The sequence below is a fragment of the Sinocyclocheilus grahami genome, unplaced genomic scaffold (assembly GCF_001515645.1).
Source record: "Sinocyclocheilus grahami isolate Dianchi unplaced genomic scaffold, SAMN03320097.WGS_v1.1 scaffold447.1, whole genome shotgun sequence".
NCBI classification, from domain to species: Eukaryota; Metazoa; Chordata; class Actinopteri; order Cypriniformes; family Cyprinidae; genus Sinocyclocheilus; species Sinocyclocheilus grahami.
In genome coordinates, this window is record NW_015505626.1 from 732,439 (window position 1) to 754,578 (window position 22,140).

The 22,140-nt window shown below is 34.8% G+C and overlaps 2 protein-coding genes across 2 annotated transcripts; one reads left to right on the top strand and one right to left on the bottom strand.

The window, feature by feature from the left end:
* Positions 1 to 4,680: 4,680 nt before the first annotated feature.
* On the bottom strand, positions 4,681 to 8,984 carry myoz3a (myozenin 3a). Its single transcript, XM_071582291.1, is given in 4 exon segments — positions 4,681 to 4,978; positions 6,957 to 7,125; positions 8,833 to 8,891; positions 8,893 to 8,984. Coding segments are annotated over 4 exon segments (504 nt in total). The 3' UTR covers positions 4,681 to 4,794.
* Positions 8,985 to 12,683: 3,699 nt separating this feature from the next.
* On the top strand, positions 12,684 to 21,738 carry LOC107552331 (soluble guanylate cyclase 88E-like). Its single transcript, XM_016234190.1, has 16 exons — positions 12,684 to 12,828; positions 13,028 to 13,038; positions 13,857 to 13,997; positions 14,152 to 14,291; positions 15,073 to 15,207; positions 15,392 to 15,515; positions 15,603 to 15,722; positions 16,880 to 16,936; positions 17,203 to 17,349; positions 18,425 to 18,571; positions 18,650 to 18,806; positions 19,379 to 19,488; positions 19,760 to 19,849; positions 20,091 to 20,237; positions 21,356 to 21,493; positions 21,580 to 21,738. Exons 1-16 carry the CDS (start codon positions 12,684 to 12,686, stop codon positions 21,736 to 21,738), a joined length of 1,968 nt encoding a protein of 655 aa, XP_016089676.1.
* The last annotated feature ends 402 nt before the right edge of the window (positions 21,739 to 22,140 follow it).

Genomic DNA, 22,140 nt, shown 5'->3' on the forward strand with positions numbered 1-22,140 from the left:
TGCATTTAAATACAAAATTGGGTTATGTATATACCGGCATGCCTGTGTGCAAAAATTTAATATAATTATTTTAAAAGAATTATATATTAATTTCAATATTTACATGTCCTAAAAAAGTTTATATATTTCAAACACACGAATACATTAAATAAAATCTACACAGTACTCTCTCTCTCTCTCTCTCTCTCTCTCTCTCTATAAATATAAATTATTTTTTATAAATTAATATTTTAATAATTTTTAAATAAACCATTGATATAAACCAATTGGTTCTCTTTTTTCCAGTTGTATAGTACTTTATTGGTTTTAGTATTACATACAATCTTTCCCCAAAAACAGCTTTGTAAAGAGGATGCGTGACGTCGTGACGTCGTTGTCATTTCCACGTCGTGCGTGCGTGTAATATGGCTACGTCCCTGGGCTCAAACCATACAGTCTGGCTCAAACACCTACAACAGACAGGACTGGGAAGATTCGGAATGTTTTAATGATTTTCAAACATGTAACACACTGCAGACTGTATCAAAAATGTGTCTGTTTCTTTGCTTTTTGAAAGAACAGTTTTCATCTGACAGTTATAGAAATTAATAATAATTTGTGCACTCTGCTCGCGCGTGCTGTTCAGATACGTATTTAGACAATAAAATACATCGTTAATGAAGTTTACAGAGACATTTTGATGAATGAAGGTCTTAATATAGGTTTTCTACAAATATCTTTACATACATGTTATGACGCTTTTTGGCATTATCAGGATAAAAGGTTTGTTACTTATTATTTATTCTCACGTAGCCACTTGGCAATTCACAAAATATATCAGTTTAGAAGAGACACATGAAAATACTTTAAAAACGTTGACAAAAAGCTTATCAAAAATTGATAAAATGTCATAAAGTTGGTCACGCCACAACAACCCGCTAATTTACCTGCTAGTTATTAAAACCAATGTGTATTTTATGTTTTTGTGTATTTCATTGTTGGGATGTCTTAGAAGGCTTTATATAACCCATTCGTCTCTGTTATTTTTTTTTATCCAACTGTTCCATTGTTTATATCAGAGTGACTTCAAGACATTATTTACAGACAGCTGATTTTAGATGCACCAAATGTCAGCACATGCTGTTCTGTATAAACATCCAAAAATAATAATTGCTTTGTCACGTATTATGACAACTGGCTGTCCTGAATGCCCTTAAAGGGTTAGTTCACCCAAAAATGAAAATTAGCCCATAAATTACTCACCCTCAATTCATCCTAGGTGTATATGACTTTCTTCTTTCAGACGAATCCAGTCGGAGTTATATTAAAAATTGTCTTTGATCTTTCAAGCTGTTTCATGGCACTCAGCGGGTGTTGCATGCATCAGTCCAAAAGAACTTAAATAAAAATCGCCCATCCATAAAAAAAGTGTCTCACACGGCTCCGGGGGGGTGAACAAAGGCCTTCTGTAGCGAATCGATGCGTTTTTGTAAGAAAAATATCCATATTCAAAACGTAATAATCACTTGAATCTAGCTTGCGCTCACTGTTGTACATGGAAGCAGCTCAGGGCGGATGACGTATGAGGTCAGCGTTGCACATGCGCCGGTGAGTCTCGTGAAAACCAACGTTTGTTAACAGGAGCAAAGGAAGCAAAGTTTCCTTACTTTAGCAAAGGAAAACCAGTCTCCTCTTGGCTTATATCGAAATCCTCCGACATTCTTCTTTACAAATCCTCGTTTTGTACTTCTAATAAGTGACCGTTGTTTTGTTTTGATCTCTCCCCTGCGCTTCCGTGTGCAACAGTGAGCGCAAGCTACATTATAGTGATTATTTCGTTTTGAATATGGATATTTTTCTTACAAAAAAACGCATCGATTCGCTACAGAAGGCTCACCGGAGCCGTGTGAGACACTTTGCTTTATGGATGGGCGCATTTTAATTAAGTGCTTTTGGACTGATGCATGCAACACCCGCTGAGTGCCATGAAACAGCTTGAAAGATCAAAGACAATTTTTAATATAACTCCGACTGGATTCGTCTGAAAGAAGAAAGTCATATACACCTATGATGACTTGAGGGTGAGTAATTTATGGGCTAATTTTCATTTTTGGGTGAACTAACCCTTTAACACTAGAAACTGTTTTAGCAGTGATCAGAAAATCTGTCCCGGCCTTTCTGAGCCATAAAGACATCTAGTATCCAGAACGCCAGCTCTCTCTCCTTTAGCAGATATCAGTGCTGCTGTGATTGCTTAAACTATCTTTAGCTTTAGCTAATGAGGTGAATGTCATGGTAGAACTTGTTGAGGGAGCAGTTTAGAGAGATCAGGAAATGTATACAGTACCTTAAAGCAAGTGTGAAGATACAGCAAAGCACTTATTGTTGGAAATGGGTCAACATTTGACAAAAAGCTGGTCTGAGATGTGGAAAAAGCTATTTTTAAATGCGCGTGCCAAGTTCTTATAAATGCAATATTTTTAATTGTGCTCATTTCATACAGTTTTAGATGACTTGTATTATCAGCTTCAACATTTTGATGCAGTTTAGTGATGCAACCATGAAGAACAAAGTCGGTGTTGTGTACACATTGAATGCACATGACTGTACACATCTTAATAATTATTTTCAAAAAAGTTTTCAAAAGTATTTTCCTTGATAAAAGGTATTTTTTAACAATTATTTGGGCTTTCAGTCATAAATATCATCAGGTTTTCTTGAGGTTATACCACTGGACGTTTGAAAGCCCGAACTCATGCCATAAAAATGTTTTATAGATTGCTTGTCATATGTTTATTGTTTATATAAAATTTGCCAAATTTTATTTGCATAAGACTTTTCACAATGCAAATTGTTTCAAAGCAGATATATAGAAAGTCATACTGTCATCTCTATATTAATACCTTAATGAGTTAACATTTTAACATAGAGCAAGTTTTCAACTGGACAAAATTGCCAAATATAACATCATATCTAGCTATGGTGTATTTATTATTTAGTCTAGCTGCTATCAGACATTTTATTTTATTTGATCTTATTTGATTTATTTTGTCAAAGGTCATTTGTTGTCCTGATTTTCGGTGTTTTTTTGCACTCCAGGACTTCCCTATTTTCTGTCAAACATGTCTTGGGGAAAATCCATACATTCGTATGTTAAGCTAATTCAATTTTTAAGTAACCTGCAAAGAGTAAAAGCTTTTTTTGTGGCTGTTTTTGTCACTCATGGGGTTTTTAAACGTAACATTAAACGGTTGAAGTTTTTCATTTTGATATTATACTTTTATATTTTGTTTTTGCAGATCAAAGAAAAGTATGGCAAAGAATGCAAGGTGAGCTTAGGATATGATGTTTGCTTATAGGCATGTATCTAAAGAAAAGTAACTAGGTAAGTTATTAAATCAAAGTCCTTTGAATTTTTTTCAGATATGTGCGCGCCCCTTCACTGTTTTCCGCTGGTGTCCTGGTGTACGGATGCGCTTTAAGAAGACTGAGGCATGTCAGACCTGCAGTAAGATGAAGAACGTCTGTCAGACGTGTTTGCTGGACCTGGAGTACGGTAAGAATTACACACCAGAACCCAAACCAGAAAATCTCTTCCTCTGAGCCAGACTACAGTTATTTGTTTAATTCTCACTCAGCCTATTTTCACAAGCATGATTTTAATATATGCCTGATCCTGATTTCAAGGTTAGAATTATGGCCAGTGACAGAAGAAAATACAAACATAAGCCACATGTTTTCTGCTACATCTGTGGGTGAAAATTTGTGGAAAAAAGCTTATTTTGTTAAGCTCTTTTACATTAAATGGAGAATTTAAACATATTGTTCCACTCCTTATCAAACTGTATGTTAAATTATACATTTTGAATACTTCTTTTTCTGTCATGAAAACTAAAACTATACATGCATTTAAATGATACATACATTTGAAAAATCTTATTTCTTAATTTGTGAGGAAAAAAATGTGATGTGATTTCAAATTGATATTTTAGGTAATATTAGGCCTTTTTGCAAATCAGCTGTATAATTTTAGTATAATTGACATACTATCATAGTTTTTATTAATATTTGGAGTTTTTATTTTCATATTTTCTTTTTAAAGTAATATTTAGTTTTGTCATTTTTAGTTTTTTTATATTTCTATATGGTTTTTGTTATTATTTGTAGTTATTTTAGTACATCGTTAAACTAAATTCAAATGAGAAATGTTGCTTTGGCATCTAGCTGAAATAAAAATGTTGTGCAAATACATTTTAGGGGCCCCTGCTGCACACTTGAAACACTACTGTGAACACCATTCATTTGCATATTACATGTCTACAATTATGAAATGCCAAAGGCTGTTATGAATAATTATAAGATTTAGACCGAGTTCTTATTGTATAGCAGTGTTAAAGGAATAGTTCATCCAAAAAGACAATTTGCTGAACATTTTATCAGCTGTTTGGACTCTCATTCTGAAGGCACCCATTCACTGCAGGTGAGCAAGTGATGCAATGCTACATTTCTCCAAATTTGTTCCCATGAATGAACAAACTCATCTACATCTTTGGATGGATAAAACTTTCTGCAAGTTGTCATTTTTGGCTGAAATATTCCTTTAATGGTTTAAGAGAACAACCAAGACTTCCTTCATCCAGCACTGAGCTAAAACCATCTCCTCGTCCTAATCATCTTTATCCTGATGTTTAATGTTGGTTTTCCAGCTGCTCTCATCTAGGGAACATAATGGGTCGGCCTGAAAGTGCAAAGCGCAGGTCTTTACGGCGCGGCAGTCTTTTCCTCTAATGTTACAGGTGTGGATCAGCGCCAAGCTCACAGGTCATTTGACTCGGGCGAGTATCCGATGCTCCATCTCCGCGGGGCTCTGTTGAAGTTGCGTTGTTTGGACATGTTGGTCAAGGTCATGCCAGAAAAATTTGGAGTCTCCAGAGCTTCAAAGCCAATAACAGGAATCACCCTCTGACTGCGCACTGGACCTCCAAATGGCACTGCAGCTCTAAAACAAAAAACACATAAAGAAGAGTTGAACTGAATCTGCAAGTGCTCTCACAACCCATTCCCCTCCATCATGTGGCATATTTCTGAGTATTCAGTGCAGTGTTGTTGTATTGTTATATTTATTATTATTACAGTTATGTATTTTTATTATAGTTTTCATTTCTATTTTTATATTTTCAGTTTTCATTAGAATTTTTAGTAGTGCTGTCAAACTATTAATCACATCCAAAATAACAGTTTTTGTTTACATATGTGTGTACTGTGTATATTTATAATGTGTATATATAAATACACACACATACAGTATATATTTAGAAAATACTTACATGTATTTACATGTATATATTTATATTCATATAATTTATATCATATATAAATATATTTAATATATAAACATAGCTTTTGTGTGTGTTCTCTGTTTTATATTATTATTTAGTTTTCGTTTATTTTACTTCAGTTTTAGTAAAATTTTAGTTTTAGTAGTAATTTTAATACTTCAACTTAAACAGATTTCAACTCAAGGCAATCTTTCAGTATTTTATGAATTTATAAAATGTATTACTATTGTAATTTTCATTGAATTTTTTTATATTTTCATTTAGTTTTAGTTTCTTTTTACTCATTTTATGTGCTTTTGACATGCTTTTGTGTTTTCTTTTTTTATATTAGGCTACTATTTACAAGGTTCATACGGGTGCTTGAAATCCTTGAAAAGTGCTTGGACTTTGGATAAAGTGCTTGAAATTGCAATTGCATTGGTTTTTATAATAATTAGCTTTATTACTGAATAACGTTCGTTCGTTTTTTTTAACCAAAATGCCTTTTGCATGAAACGAAAACGACTGTATTTATTGACCTGCGCCCTCTGAACAGAGCGGGAGATAATGTCGGGAGGTTGCTGCTTTAGTGAGTGTTGTTGGCAAATACAAATTATGGTTAAAATAATGTAAAATCTCCTGTAAATTCTACTTTTTTTCATGGGAGATTATGCGCTTTCAAGCCATGTAAAAGGCAAGCAAAAATGCCCCTGCTCAGTTAACCTAAATATGTTAGGACTGTCGCGATTAATGTGAAATAATAAGATAAACATTTCAAAGTCAAAATGCAGCGCGGGTGTTTTTATATTAATGCATCTCTGAAGTGAACCGATTGCCTTCAGAGAAGTTTCAATGGCATTATCGTTTCATCTCACCGACGAATAATGTCTGATAAAGCAGCATTTGTGAGCCAGCGCTGCTTTGTGTACAGCGTTACCGGGGAAACCGCTGTATTCATGCCGTTCTAAAAGTGCCACCTAGTGGCAGACAGAACCTCATATTTTAGCCTTTAAACTATTTTTAAAGGGGTCATATGATGCGATTTCAATTTTTCCTTTCTCTTTGAAGTGTTACAAGCTCTTGGTCCATAAAGAAGATCTGTAAAGTTGCAAAGACTAAAGTCTCAAATCCCTAAGAGATATTCTTTATAAAAGTTAAGAGTCAGCCACACCTTCCTAAAACGGCTCGTTCTAACACGCCCCCACATATCTACGTCACTGTGTGGGAATATTTGCATAATGTCACCATCAGCATGCATGAAGCTAATGTGCCAAAACCTCTTGGTGACCCTCAAGGCGGTTTCTCTTATCATGTTTGCCTCAGTTTTCTGGTATACCGCAGAGAATGAAGACTTAATCCCTCCCAAATAAAGAAGCTGTTACAGGGGAATCCCAACCCTATGGGCTGCAGTACACTGAGTCACGTTATTGTGATGCATCGATGAACCGTTTGATGCAACTCTTTCCGTTTTGTTTCAGCAGTCATAATGAATTTGAATCAGACTGGGACTTTCAAGACTCCCGAATGCTGCTAGTTGAATTACTTGGTTATTAATTAATTAACCAATTAAGTTGGTTTTTCTGAGATTTCAGAATTTCGCCGTTTCAAATATGGCCGCCGAGTGAACAGACTTCCCCTGAAAGGTAGCTACTATCTTACCTTTTAAAGCACCTGTAGTTCGCCGGCGGTTCCGCTCTCTGAGTGTTGAGTGAAGGCAGAAGCTCTTCATTTTCTCCCAGGGCTTCCCGCCACGGTGAACAATAAGACTTCGGGATCACTGTGGCATTGAATTTCTCTCGAGGGATCTCTCCAAGCGGTCCAGAGTAGCCTAAAAGGATAGGATGGTGCTTGGTGATTCACAGGCCAATTATAGAGGGAGCTTTGCTGTCCTGAAGCGCATTCTAGCATGCTACAGCGTTTAGCTCATAGAGCTGGCTCAGGAGCGCACAGCCAGACCGGTCCCTTCAGGGGCCACGGGCAGATAAGGAGATGGAAACAGGAGATAGATGTTTATTAAGGGCTCCACAGACGGAGGAAGAACATTAGACTGAGTTAATTAAGCGCAGCAACAAGCTAATGATTACAGTTTATCAGATGAGTGAAGCTGCTCTCAAAGACATCAGAAATACATACAAGCATGCTCCTCATATTCAAAAATACACTTATGTGTTTCTATGCACTGCAAAAATTATTTTCTTAACGATCAGTTTCGTCTGTTTCCAGTTCACATATCTAAAAATTCTTGAAGCAAGATAAATGAACTTGAGAAGCACCAATACATAAGATATCAAAGAGGACCAATTTAGTTTTTAAAACAATTCCTTTAATATATTTAATGTCTGAAAATTATTTTTTGCACTGTATTTGATGTATAATCATTTTCTATTTTTAACTGTTTTAAATTCATTTTAAATCAATTTCTAAATCATTTTAAAAGTTTTTAAGTTCCCTGTTTTATTGTTGTGATTTTTTTTATGATTATTTTACTTCCTTTTATGTAAAGAACTTTGAATTACCATTGTGTATGAAATGTGCTATATAAATAAACTTGCCTTGCCTTGTTAATTTAAATTTTATGTATGTTAATAAATACATATTAAAGTATGTATTTTTCATATTATTTTTTTTATATTAAAGACACAATTTACATGGATTATGTATATAAGTATTATATATATAATAAAGTATTTAAGATATATATATTTGCCGTTTTAATTAAATTTTTGTTTAGTAATTTTTTTGTTCTTTTGTCATTTATCTGTATTATTTTTTAAAATATTTTAATGTAGCTTTAATAATGTTTGTACTTCAATTTCATCTTATTTCAGTTTTTTTCTTTCTTTTTTTTGTGTGTAAAATGTTCATCTAATATTCATATTTTCTTTTCTTTTCTTTTATTTGAATTACCAAAACAATTTTAAAACGTTTTAATATAGTTTTTGATAGTGGTAGTTAGCAATAACAACGCTGTTCTCAACAAGTACATTTATCTTGTTTTAAAGATTTTTAGATATTTTACTGGAAGACATATCAAATAAATGAATAAAACTACATTAAAATCATTATTTACAGTGCAAGGTTTTGTGTGCTTTGAGTCAAGATTATTAACACAAATTGTTAATCTTACTAAGACAATTTAAAGTTAGATATGTATAATTAAAACGATTATAAATTAAAGTTATTTTAAATATAAACTAGATTTTTATGTTTTTTATAAAATGTTAGAAATGCTTGTTTTTGCAAAACTCACTGTCATGTTTCTAAGGTATTGTGTGTGGTTACCAGGGTTTTACTAAGCAATTGCTAAGGTGTTCAGAGTATTTTTTGGTTCGTTGCTATGCAGTTGCTAGGATACCCTAAATGGTTGCTAGGTGGTAGCTTATTGGTACTAGTCCAATTTCAGAGGCTACTTTGGATTTCAGGTTTGCTCAAGTCACTAAATCTATATGATATAATGAAACGTATCGAAACCCATATGTGAGAAATGACAATAAATGTAATGTATTGGGTAAGTAATAATCAAAAGAGTGTGTACCTGGTACCAGGACGTTTGGGCTTCCTTTCTTGGCCACTGTGTTCTTGAGGGTGGTGACGATGTTTACCGGCCACTGGATACAGCAGGTTTTCTTTCCCTCCCTGCATGTCTGTCATCATGTGGTTCTGGTTCTGGATTTGGTTCTGTTCCATGTTGTTCTGATGGAAGACGTTTAGGACAGAGCCGTTTATCCAGTGTCTTGTAAAGCATGAATGCATGACCTGTCTTTTCTAACCGGTAGCACTGCAGTTGGGAGTGTTTGACATAAAGGATGCCCAGCAGGAGAATGGGTTTCATTACCTCATCAAATGGATTCCTGCAGTAAATCCAGGCGATATTCTGGGCATATCTGTCACATGACCTTATATTTGCTAAATATGAACCTGTGAGTTTCTTTTTTATTCTTTTGTTCATAGATATGATTATTCTAAGTATTAAAGGGGTCATATGATGCTTTTTTAAAGATCATTATTTAACGTTTACTATCCAACCTGACAGAACTGGAGAGGCTCTGCAAGGAGGAATGGCAGAGGATCCCTAAATCCAGGTGTGAAAAACTTGTTGGGTCTTTCCCAAAAAGACTCATGGCTGTATTCGATCAAAAGGGTGCTTCTACTAAATACTGAGCAAAGGGTCTGAATACTTAGGACCATGTGATATTTCAGTTTTTCTTTTTTAATAAATCTGCAAAAATGTCAACAATTCTGTGTTTTTCTGTCAATATGGGGTGCTGTGTGTACATTAATGAGGAAAAAAAAAATAACTTAAATGATTTTAGCAAATGGCTGCAATATAACAAAGAGTGAAAAATTTAAGGGGGTCTGAATACTTTCCGTACCCACTGTATATACATATATGTGTGTGAAGAGGTAATTTGTATAAACTGTTAACTTAAATTTTTATTTTATTTTTTCAGAAATCCCGTTTTTTATTGCGCATTTCAAGTAATATCAATCAAACTGCAGTTTGGTTGTTTTGATTAAGTAACAATAACTTAAACAAATACAGGTAATTTACAAAATTAAAGTTCATTGAAAGTATGTTTTTTTTTTTACATATTAAAAGTTTGTTTTATAGCAAAAGTAGATAACTCCAACAGTCGTTTTTTGGCAAAAGCAGATAACGCCACATTTCATGTTTTAGAGTAAAAAAAAAAAACACTCGTTTAATCTTTGTAATCTCCTCAGATGACAATGTAGATGCCTGACAAACGTTGTTGTTGTTGTGATCATAAACTGTATGGATGTGATTACACGCAATACACAAAGCTTTTCCCTCACCATTGTAACACGCTGCTTTTACAAGCTTCAGTGAAAACCTTTTAGCTTTTATTTTCCTTTTTCGCCCTGAAGAAGATATCACAGGTTCACCAAGTTCATCGAAATGATCCATCCTCGATCACTTTTAGTCAGCTTTGACGAAACTCCTCTCAGCTAGCAGGTCGCCGTGATTTAGTAAGACATGTTCCTGACATGTTCATCTTTTGTTGATCCTGGATCAACATAACTGTCCAAAAATATAGACTTAACCCAATCCCTACCCCTAAACCTAACCCTACCCATAATTTATTCCTAAAAACAGTGTGAAATGATAGCCGATTAACAAGGGTGTAGAAGCACCTAACCCTGATTGTAAGCCTAAAACAGATATTTCCTGAAAAGTTATCTCTCAATTCTGATTGGATGATACGAATGTTGTACCAGGATCAACAAGGATGTTGATCCAGGAACATGTTGTACTTGGTGAATCACGCTCACCCAGCTAGCACGTCTTTTCAAAGTGAAAGTAGCCTTGTCACCTGACCTGAATACAGCGCGCTGATTCGCTAAAATAGACTTATCGGCTTCTGTTCTAAAACAACAAGGGCGCTTGTCGGCTTCTGCAGTAAAACGTGAACTCGTGCCTTGAAAGTAGGGATGGGCGATACCACTTATTTTGTTTTCGATACGATACCGATATTTTTCAAGGCAGTATCGTCGATATCGATACCGATTCGATACTTCTGAACTAAACTTTTAAATTATGAAATGTATTAAATTATTAAATTACTAAGAGTAAAATAGGTAATGATAAGCACTTAACTTTATGTTTAAAATGCATTTTAACATTCAATACACCTTAATTGTAACTTATTAGGTTATATTTTTGTTTACACGTGGTTCAAATATGTTTTTTGTTTACACATGATTCAAATCTATAAATACTACAGTTGAACTACGGTCACTTTAGTAAAACCATGGTTCATTTTCCCAAAAGCTTTAATGCTTTCTTATGATACTTTTAGGAAACACAGCTCTGTTTGAATGCACTGTCAGAAGTGAGTGAACGCTCTCTGTGATTGATTAGTTCTGTTCACATTGAATAGTTCTATCCTACACATTTACTCGCTAACAAAGGTTATTCGTCCAATTCAATGCATATTGTACACATTTTTATTTTGTTAAATTAACAAAATCACTGGTAAATAAAACACACCTTAGTATCGATATTTTTTGTTTGAGTATCGATACTTTCGATACTCGCGTCAGTATCTATATATTGATACTTTGGATCGATACGCCCATCCCTACTTGAAAGTGGACAAAACCGGCTTTTTGGACAAAAAGTGTTTAGGGTTCAGATCGCGCTATATGTGGAGAATAATGCACGACAATCAGCTCATTTGTTTTTTAAAGTGGCGTTTATCGGTTTTTGCAAATGAAATCTTCATACATGTAGGCTATATATAGTTTTAGTTTAGTACTTTTTAAACTAAAAATGGGAATTGTTGCTCTTGTCCACTAGTTGAAATACATTAAATTTTTTTAATGAAATGTTTACAATTTAAATTTTTATTACACAATACGATCTGTTCTGCTCCTGCCAATCAACTGCACCGTCTCTCATATGAGTCCTTACAAGTCTGAAGTCCGTTTGTAGGAATGTGTGTGTGTGTGTGTTTTTTTGCTTCTATAAGGCTTCATCTAAGTGTTTTTGTAGTGTGTGTGTGTGTGTGTGAGTCTGGTATTCCTTACATTATAGGAACCAAATGTCCCCACAAAGATAGTAATACCAGTACATTTTGACCTTGTGGGGACATTTTTTTTGGTCGTCTTGAGGAAAACAGCATATATTTAAATTTTTTAGGGTAAGGGAATAGAAAATACAGTTTTGACAGTATAACGTCATTATGTCTAACGTAATTTATACAATAATCATTACATCTATGGAATGTCCCCAGAAAACATGGAAACCAGTGTGTGTGTCTTACCTCCCTTTATCTCTCTGCTGAGGATCATGGCCTGCTGCTGTCTCTGTTTGGTGAGACTACGTTGTGCCGTCTGCATCCTCTCGGTCTGAACACACATCACAACACAGCAAGTGATTCATATCCTGCTTATAATAATAATAATAATAATGATAGTAATAATAGTTTTATTATATTTAATATTTCTGGTCAACGCTGCAAAAATACATTGTAAATATAAACCCTGAGGCCTTACTGTTTTGCCAAATAAGATAGAATACTATAGAATACTTAGTATACTAATCAGATACTTTCATGCAGAGACTGCTATGAAATAAGCCTAATTATATGTTCATATTAGACCGTTGATTGCATCCACTTGGAATACTGAGTGTAATGGAGAAGAAAAAGAATAGTTTCTTACCTTCAAATGATTGATGGTGGGTGAGTTCAAAGTTGTGCTTTTGTCCATACCTTTTTAAAAACAGAAAAAAGCAGATTAAAAATTGGTCAATTTCTCTTAAAATGTGCAAAAATAATGTTCAGATCCCATCCGTAGATCTTTAGAAGCCAACTTACCATTCTGTGGTTGACCTTGTTGAGTTCATTCATAACTTTACTGAGCATGAGGATCTTTGGCGACTCCTCTGCCTGCGCTGCCATCCAACAAACCACTGCAAACACTAAACACACAGACGCCTTCATGCTTAAGCTGCAAGTTTTCTTCTGTAACTTCTCTAAAGCTACTTGGATTGATGTCCGTCATACAGGTACACAATCACCTTATATAAGAATCCTTGAGGACGCTGGAAAATCGCTTCTTTGTGGAGATTGGAACACTCAATTTTTACAATGACTAATTAGTTTTTCGGTCCCACTTTATATTAGGTGGCCTTAACTACATAAAAAAAGAGTAGAATGTACTTATTGTGTTTATATTGTATTGTAAACACTTTTGCTGCTATCAAGGTGGGATACTGGTAAGGTTAGGGGCAGGTTTGCTGGTATGGGTAGGTTTAAGGGTGGGTTAAGGTGTAAGGGATGAGTCAACAGTGTAATTATAAATGTAAATACATTAATTACAGATGTAATTATATGCAGGTATTTTTTTAATATAAGTACAATGTAAAAGCATGTATGTACACAATAAGAGAGGCACGTGTACGGGGGTGTATGGATTCTGTGTGTGTCTTAAGTGCAGCAGAAATTTTTTTGTAACCTTGGCCAGATCTGTGCCTTGCCACAATTCTGTCTCTGAGCTCTTCAGGCAGTTCCTTTGACCTCATGATTCTCATTTGCTCTGACATGCACTGTGAGCTGTAATGAATACTTAGGACCATGTGATATTTCAGTTTTTCTTTTTTAATAAATCTGCAAAAATGTCAACAATTCTGTGTTTTTCTGTCAATATGGGGTGCTGTGTGTACATTAATGAGGAAAATAAATTTACTTAAATGAATTTAGGAAATGGCTGCAATATAACAAAGAGGGAAAAATTTAAGGGGGTCTGAATACTTTCCGTACCCACTGTATATATATAGTTGAATTATAACTAATTATAAGCAAAAAATGGCATCTAAGTTTTTATTAATATGAGAAAATCATCCTTTATGTCCAATATTTACAAGAAAATACTATTTCAGTCTTTCTACTTCAAAATGTAACATTTAATTCAATGTGTTACTTTCTGTTTTTCTGTAATCATTAGTGCAATTTTCTAGCAATTTCTGAGTGAAAAGCATTTCAAAATAAATGCAACACCCGTTTTCTCGGTGTATATGTATGTGTGTTTGTGTAGGTCTACAGTGAGAGTGTGATTCCTCGTATCGCCAAAGCAGCGAGTGGCGTCACAGGAACCCCCTATAATGAGCTCATGAACTCATGGGGGGTTTATTTCCTTGGATTCGTGGGGAAATACGGATATGACAGAATCCTTAAGGTATGACTTTTGCAAGATGTGAATTACCCAAGTAGCACATGTTCAACATTCTTGTTTTTCGAGGAACAACATTGCCATTAAACAATAATGATCCCTGTCATGACTTGTGTATTGCATCCTCTGGTGTGTTTTTGTCTCTTATACTGTGTGTCAGGTGTTAGGCCGCCATGTGCGTGATTTTGTGAATGGTCTGGATAACCTGCATGAGTACCTGCGCTTCAGTTATCCAAAAGTCCAGCCTCCGACCTTCTTCTGCCAGGAGGAATCAGCTACAGGAGTTACACTGCATTACAGGTGTGTGTATCTGATCAGAAAGCTTTTGTCAATCTGAAGCATACAATACTGTTCAAAAGTTTGGGGTCGATAAGATTTTTTGAATGTTTTTTTAAAAAAGAAATCTCTTTTACCAAGGCTGCATTTATTTGATCAAAAATACAGAAAAACTGTAGAGTTTTGAATATTAATATATTAAAATATAGAATACATTTTATAAATTGCATATGTATTTAGAAATATATTAATTAAATACTGTTTCTTAAGACAATAAAAAACACATATATATAGAGAGAGCTAACATATTGATATACTGTAAAATGAAATTTATTCCTGTGATGCAAAGGTTAATTTTTAGCATCATTACTCCAGTCTTCAGTGTCACATGATCCTTCAGAAATCATTCTAATATGCTGATTTGCTGCTCACGAAACATTTCCTATTATTATCAACAATTGAGCTGCTTCATATTTTTGTGGAAATCATTAAACACTTTTTTCAGGATTCTTAACGAATAGAAAGTTCAAAAGAACAACATTACTGCCACTTTTGAACAATTTAACTAATCTTTGTTGAATAAAAGTATTAATTTGTTTAAATAAAATTCTTTCTTACTGCAAACTTTTGAACAGTAGTGTATGGCATCTGGGGGATATGGAATAAAATGAAATAATCCACAGTAAAAGTGATTCACACAGGATTGATTTACCTGAATTTATTGTAATAATTCAATAAAGTCGCAGTAGTCCAGAGTTCAGCTGATGTTCTGTGTTCTCGACTCTGTCTCTGTGTGTTTGGTCAGGAGCAAACGTAAAGGTTACCTGCACTACGCCATGGGTCAGCTCAGACAGATGGGAAAACAGTTCTATGACACTGACATCCATGTTGAGGTTTTGTCTGAGCAGCTGGTGGGAGATTATTCACACGTCACCATGAGGTGAGACGCATGACAACATATTTATTTACCTAATGCAGGTACCATCTGTTGTGCCTGCTGTGCTTGTGTTATTAAACAAGCATCATTCAAATAGTAGCCAGAATTTGTGGATGTTGCACAACTGAGTATTAAACCCTACAGTACATGTGGCAGATGTAATAAAAGAGTGATATTTTGATTTCAGATTAAACTTTGATAACTCTGCGTATCGATATATCCAGAAGGAGGATGAAGAGGAACAAGAGATCCTCCCCATCACCAGTGACTTTTTCTTTGAAGTTTTTCCCTTCAACATTGTTTTCAGACAGGTGACTTTCTTCTCCTCACGTCACGTCTCGTCTCGTCTCGTCTCGTCTCACACTGTGGTATATAATGTGTATCTTCTGATGCAATAGGACATGGTTGTGCATAACGTAGGCTCGGGATTGGCGACCGTCTTTCCTGATCTGGATGGGAAGAAGATCAATGATGCTTTTCTGCTTGCTCGTCCTCTTGTGGAGTTCACATGGAACATGGCAAGTCATTTTTAATATTAATATATTAAATGTTGTATTAATTATTGTAATATAATTAAATTAATATATTTAAAGATAGATAGACAGACAGACAGACAGACAGACGGATAGATGGACAGACGGACATTTAAAGATAGATAGATAGACAGACAGACAGACAGACAGACGGATAGATGGACAGACGGACATTTAAAGATAGATAGATAGACAGACAGACAGACAGACAGACGGATAGATGGACAGACGGACAGACGGACAGACGGACAGACAGTTAGATAGACAGACAGATAGATATATGCAATGCAACCTTTCTAAACCACAGACTGAACAAAATTAAGCATTGCTTGGTAATTGGTTGACCTAAATTGGTATTATCTAATTGTGTATTTAAATTGAACAGCTGAATAATTTTTGGTTGATTGTAATCCATCACATACCTTTCTATCAAAGTTATCTGACAGTATCAAGGTGAATTTGTTCTGACACAGTTTAACTCTGGGTTATTGCCATATTGTATTACCATTTTGTAAACTATAGCGAATAAACTCAGATAATGTGAGAAATTTTGAAGGTGTCTTAATACATTTTGGTTTGACTGTATAGGGAGAGAGAGATTATATTATATAATTAATTATATATAATTATAATATAGCTGTATAATACATTTATTATAATATATAATTATAATACGATATTTTATATAATCTTAATAATATATAATACAATTATTTAAATAGTTGATAGTTCACATAAAATGTCATTTTTAATATTAAAATATTTTATAATTTGTATTTGTGTACACACACACACACACACACACACACACACACACAATACAATGTTTTGTATTAATATTTAAATTACTACAATTATTTGTAAATATAAACATATATATTAATAATAATTATTAATCATATCATATTTATATATAATTAGAATTTAAAATTACAATTTAAAATAACTGTTTTCTATTTGAATATATTTTAAAATGTAATTTATTCCTGTAAACATGTAAGAAGACATGCTAGTTAGTCTTTGCTTATCCACATCATTTAATAAATCAATCAGTATTGATGCCAAACTCCAAACCATTAATAAATGACATCTTTATATTGAAGAAAATCAGTCAATAAATGAATCAATGGATTCTGTGACAGATCATCTCCCATCCCAACAACCTGTTTGAGATCATGTCTAAGGAGCCGGTGAAACGATGACTTATATGTGAATCAAAAAAACTATTTCAGTATATATTTTTTAATGTTTGTATGGTTTTAATTCATTTTTATTTTTGTTTTTAATTCAGTTCTGGATTGCATTGGACAACTGATTTCTTGCCTTTATTTGGTTCCCTTAGTGGTCCATTTTAAAGTGTAAAAGCATTCTCAATAACACATGTTAAGGGCATCACAGGCCTGTTCTCCCCTTATTGCCTGTCCTTCATTCTCTATATCTTTGTTTTTCTCTTTCTGCCCCACAGGAGCAAAAGAAATCCAGTAAACTAGAGGAAAGCATGAAAATGTTGGACTACGAGATGAAAAAGACAGATGATCTTCTGTACAGAATGATTCCCAAACCTGTTGCTAAGCGACTGCGGAAGGGAGAACCAGCTGTGAACACCTGCGAGGTTAGAACGTCTGCACCTTTAACTTCATGCAGGTGTTACGAGTGTCTAGACCAGGGGTGGGCAAACTTGGCCCTTCCAGGCCACTTTCCTTCAGAGGTTAGCTCCAGCCCTAATCAAACACACCTGAACCAGCTAATCATTGTCTTCAAGACTACTAGAAGGCTACAGGCAGGTGAGTCATATCAGGGTTGGATCAAATCTCTGCAGGAAAGTGGCCTGGAAGGGCCAAGTTTGCCCATCACTGGTCTAGACCAATTAGTCTTGTTTTTTTTATTTGCATTTTTGGATTTTCATGAAAGTTTTTGGTTTTATTATTGAAAATGTTGTCTCTAAAAACTTGTGCAACAAAATATTAAGTATATTTTAAAATATTATTATTTATTCCTGTGATGGCAAAGCTGAATTTTCATACTTCAGCATCCTTGCTGAATAAGAATATTAATTTCTTTAAAATAAAAAAAAGCTCATGCAACAATTAATGATCAGATTTAAAAAATTAGGCTAGTGAACTTTCTGGAATCCCGAAAATGATAATTTCCTTAAAATGTATTCATCCTCAGGCCATCCAAGATGTAGATGAGTTTGTTTCTTCATGGGAACAGATTTGGAGAAATTTAGCATTACATCACTTACTCACCAATGGATCCTCTGCAGTGAATGGGTGCCGTCAGAATGAGAGTCCAAACAGCTGATAAAAACATCACAATAATCCACACCACTCCAGTCCATCAGTTAACTTGTGAAGTGAAAAACTGCGTTTGATGTGAGAGGACAACAAGAGATGCACTTTTTCACTTGAGGAAGTGTTATTATGGATTATGGACTGGTATTTTGGCCAAAAGCGACACATTTATTTCTTACAAACACGCAGCTTTTCACTTCACAAGACGTTGATCGATCGACTGGAGTGGTGTGTATTACTTGTGGATTATTGTGATGTTTTTACCAGTTGTTTGGACTCTTATTCTGACGGCACCCATTTACAATTTTCTTTTTTTGGTGAACTGTTCCTTTAAACTCTGACTGGTTTAATCATTTTATTTGATCATTAATGTCTATATCTGATCTGTTTCAGGTGTTTCCTGATGTGACCATCCTGTTCAGTGATGTGGTGGGCTTCACTCGTATCTGCAGTCATATCACACCCATGCAGGTGGTCTCTATGCTCAACACCATGTACACGCTCTTCGACACGCTCAGTGAGAAACACAGAGTGTTTAAGGTGAGATCATTTCTTCTGTGGTTCCAGCACGATCACATGGTGATACAGATGTTCCTCACATTGATATGTGTGTTTCAGGTTGAAACTATAGGTGATGCATACATGGTGGTGGCAGGCGCTCCAGAAAAGACCAAGTATCACGCTCACAATATTTGTGACATGGCTCTAGATATGGTTCGTTCTATTGATCATCTCAAAGACCCGTCCAACGGAAACAACATCCAGATTCGCGTGGGTACGTCTTCTCTCTTTTATTCAATAATTGTTTTTTAATTAGTTTTTTCATTATTTACATTTAGCAATTTCACGTAATATACACTTCCGTTTGATATCAGTATGATTTTTTCAATGTTTTAAAAATAAGTCTTTTGTGCTTACCAAGGCTGCATTTATTTGATCTAAAACAGCAATATTGTAAAATATTATTACAATTTAGAATAAGTGTTTTCTATTTGAATATATTTTAAGATGTAATTTATTCCTGTGATCAAAGCTGAATTATCAGCATCATTACTCCAGTCTTCAGTGTCACATGATCCTTCAGAAATCATTCTGCTGATTTGCTGATCAAGAAACAAATCTTATGATTATCAATGTAAGCATTCTGTGATGAATAGAAAGTTCAGAAGCATTTATTTGATATTTAGTCTTTTGCTCTCACTTTTGATCAATTTAATGCATTCTTGCTAAACATAAGTCTTGATTTCTTTCAAAACGCTCACTATGTATTAAAAAAGAGCTGTTTGTCAAGGACTTTGCACTGATATTTTATTATGACTATTTTGACCTGTTTCATTCTTCTCGTAGGAATTCACTCTGGTATGGTGGTGGCTGGGGTCGTAGGTCACAAGATGCCTCGCTACGGTCTTCATGGTGATACAGTCCACACGGCGTCTGCCATGGAGAGCAATGGGAAGGTAGATGGATAGTCTTTATTATACTTCATGTATATTGCACACACATTTATGCATCCTTAATTTGAGCATTTACTTGAAGCAGGAATGACGGGGTTAGTGCAGTTTTAATCAAAAGCACCATGTATCACACTCATTAGATTGATGTTTGTTGGTTTTGTTGAGCGTTCCTCTGTTTATAATAGGACTGAACTCCTAGCGGCCGTCACAGGCCTGAACGCCTGCTGTCTGATTGACATTTGACTCTATTGATCGACTGATCTGTTATTTATAGGAAATGCACATACAGCTGAGCAGCGCTACTTATGAGCACCTGAAAGGAAGTCACTTTATCTTCGAGAGACGCGGTACCATCACCATCAAGGTCAGTCGCTAAGTAACTGGACTGAAAAATCGACCCAAAGCTTGTTTACCCAGACGTTCTCAAACAGGACCACCTGAGGTCCAGTGAACTGACCTGTCTGACCACCTTTATAATTAGTGCTGTTTACTGAGGAAAGAAGGATGTTTAATGGTTAAATCGAAAATGGTTTCATTTGAAAGATATGACTGATCCGCTAACAAACTACAACTACTTTATTGATGTAATATGTTTTCTCTGGCAGGGGAATGTGGAGATTGAGACGTACTGGCTGAAAGGAAAGAGAGATAAAGATGGAAACGCTCAGGCCGCATGCCCGCAGTTTGAAGCCCAGACCATCAGTAAAGCCGCCATCTCTGCCCCCGAACCGCCCATCGATGAGGAAGTGCTGGTAAATTCATCCGTCTTTCAGATGAGATGTTAAACCGAGGTCCTGACTCTCTGTGGTCATTAATAATCCCATGGCACTTCTCGTAAAGAGTAGGGGTGTAACCCCGGTGTCCTGGCCAAATTGCCCCCCTGGCCTTTGTCAATCATGGCCTCCTAATAATCCCCATCCACTGAATTGGCTCTCGATCTCTCCTCTCCTCTCCACCTGTAGCTGGTGTGTGGTGAGCGCACTGGCGCCATTGTCCTGTGGCTGCCGTCGCATCATCCAGGTGGATGCTGCACACTGGTGGTGGTTGAGGAGAGACCCCCCCACATGATTGTAAAGCGCTTTGGGTGTACAACAATACACAATAAAGCTCTATATAAATGCACCATTCATTCATTCATTCATTCATTCATTCATTCATAAATGCATGATATATTATGAATAAAAGAGTTAATGACCATAGAGGTTATCTTAGATGCAGTTTGAAGCAATGATCTGAACTTAAAGTCAACATGAAATCAGACATAAAGCCAACATAAAGCCAACATTAAATTTCCTTAATTTCATTTCATTTCATTTCATTTCATTTCATTTTATTTTAATTTAATTTTATTTAATTTAATTTTATTTAATTTTATTTTATTTTGAATATGTAGTTTTACTCCGCCATATGCCACATTATGAAAGTTAATAATAATAATAATAATAATGAAGAAGATGATGTTGATTATTATTGTTTTTATGATTATTGTCATTGTGTATTGTATAATTCATATCAATATTACTGTATATTGCATATATTGTATATGTCATATTGTACATTAGTATAACATAAAATAGTATAATTATATTATTACTATTTAACAAATTATTATTATTATTATTATTATTATATTAATTATTAGATAATTAATTTATTATTTATTATTATTGTTGGTGTATTGTATATTTAATAATACTAATAATTATTATTATTATCAGTCACTTAAATGTGAATTATTTATCATTATTATTATTATTATTATTAATTGTATTATTTCACATTCTTTTTTTTTTTTGAGAATCATGTTTTTAAAAAGCTGTTTGCAGAATGGCTAAGAGCACTGTTTTTTCTGATGGATTTTCCTCCTCAGGTGTTCCCCTCAGTGGCAGGTGAGGATGAGGACGATGTGAAATCTATCCGCTCTCACCGCATGAAGATGGAAACCTCTGGAAACTCTCTGGAGGAGTCGATGGAGGAGTGTCGTGTTGAAGAAGCGTCCGTCAGTAAGGTGAGATCTGTGATTTCTGTGCCTGTGTGAACGAGTGATGAGGTATTACACAAAGACACATGATGATATCAAATCCTGTCTCTCAGTCTCATTATAAGGACGCTCTTCAGGACAGCAGTCTGCAGGACCCACACATTGAACTCGACTCGGCTGAGTTTGACGCTCGAGATTCAATAATGGAGTCTCCTGCTGGCTCCTGTGACTCCTGCGGCTCTGAGAAGAGCACCATGTGCTCTGTGTGCTAAACATAGTGATCATGACATGGCTTTGAAAGTCTTTTAGTTTTCATAGTCCATCCTCAGAATCATATGGCTATTGATCTGCATATGTTTCCCAAAGAATTCTGTCAATTGGATTCATTGAATTGTCTTGTAAATAGATTAGAGGTATTACTGAACTGAAATGTGCTTATCGTGTTGGCTTCTCATCTGTATTCAGTCTCATTCAGGTTAAAGCTTTATAAATCTTTGTTCCCTTTTGCTGGGTTCATGCTTTATATTGACAGATACCTTTATTTTTTAATTTTTAATGAATCTCCTGATAAAAATGAAAGGGTCATATTTCATCCCATTTCATCAATCAAAAGGAAGAATAAAATAATGTTTTTCATAGAGAAAATGAAACCTTAGGTTTAGATAAATGAATCT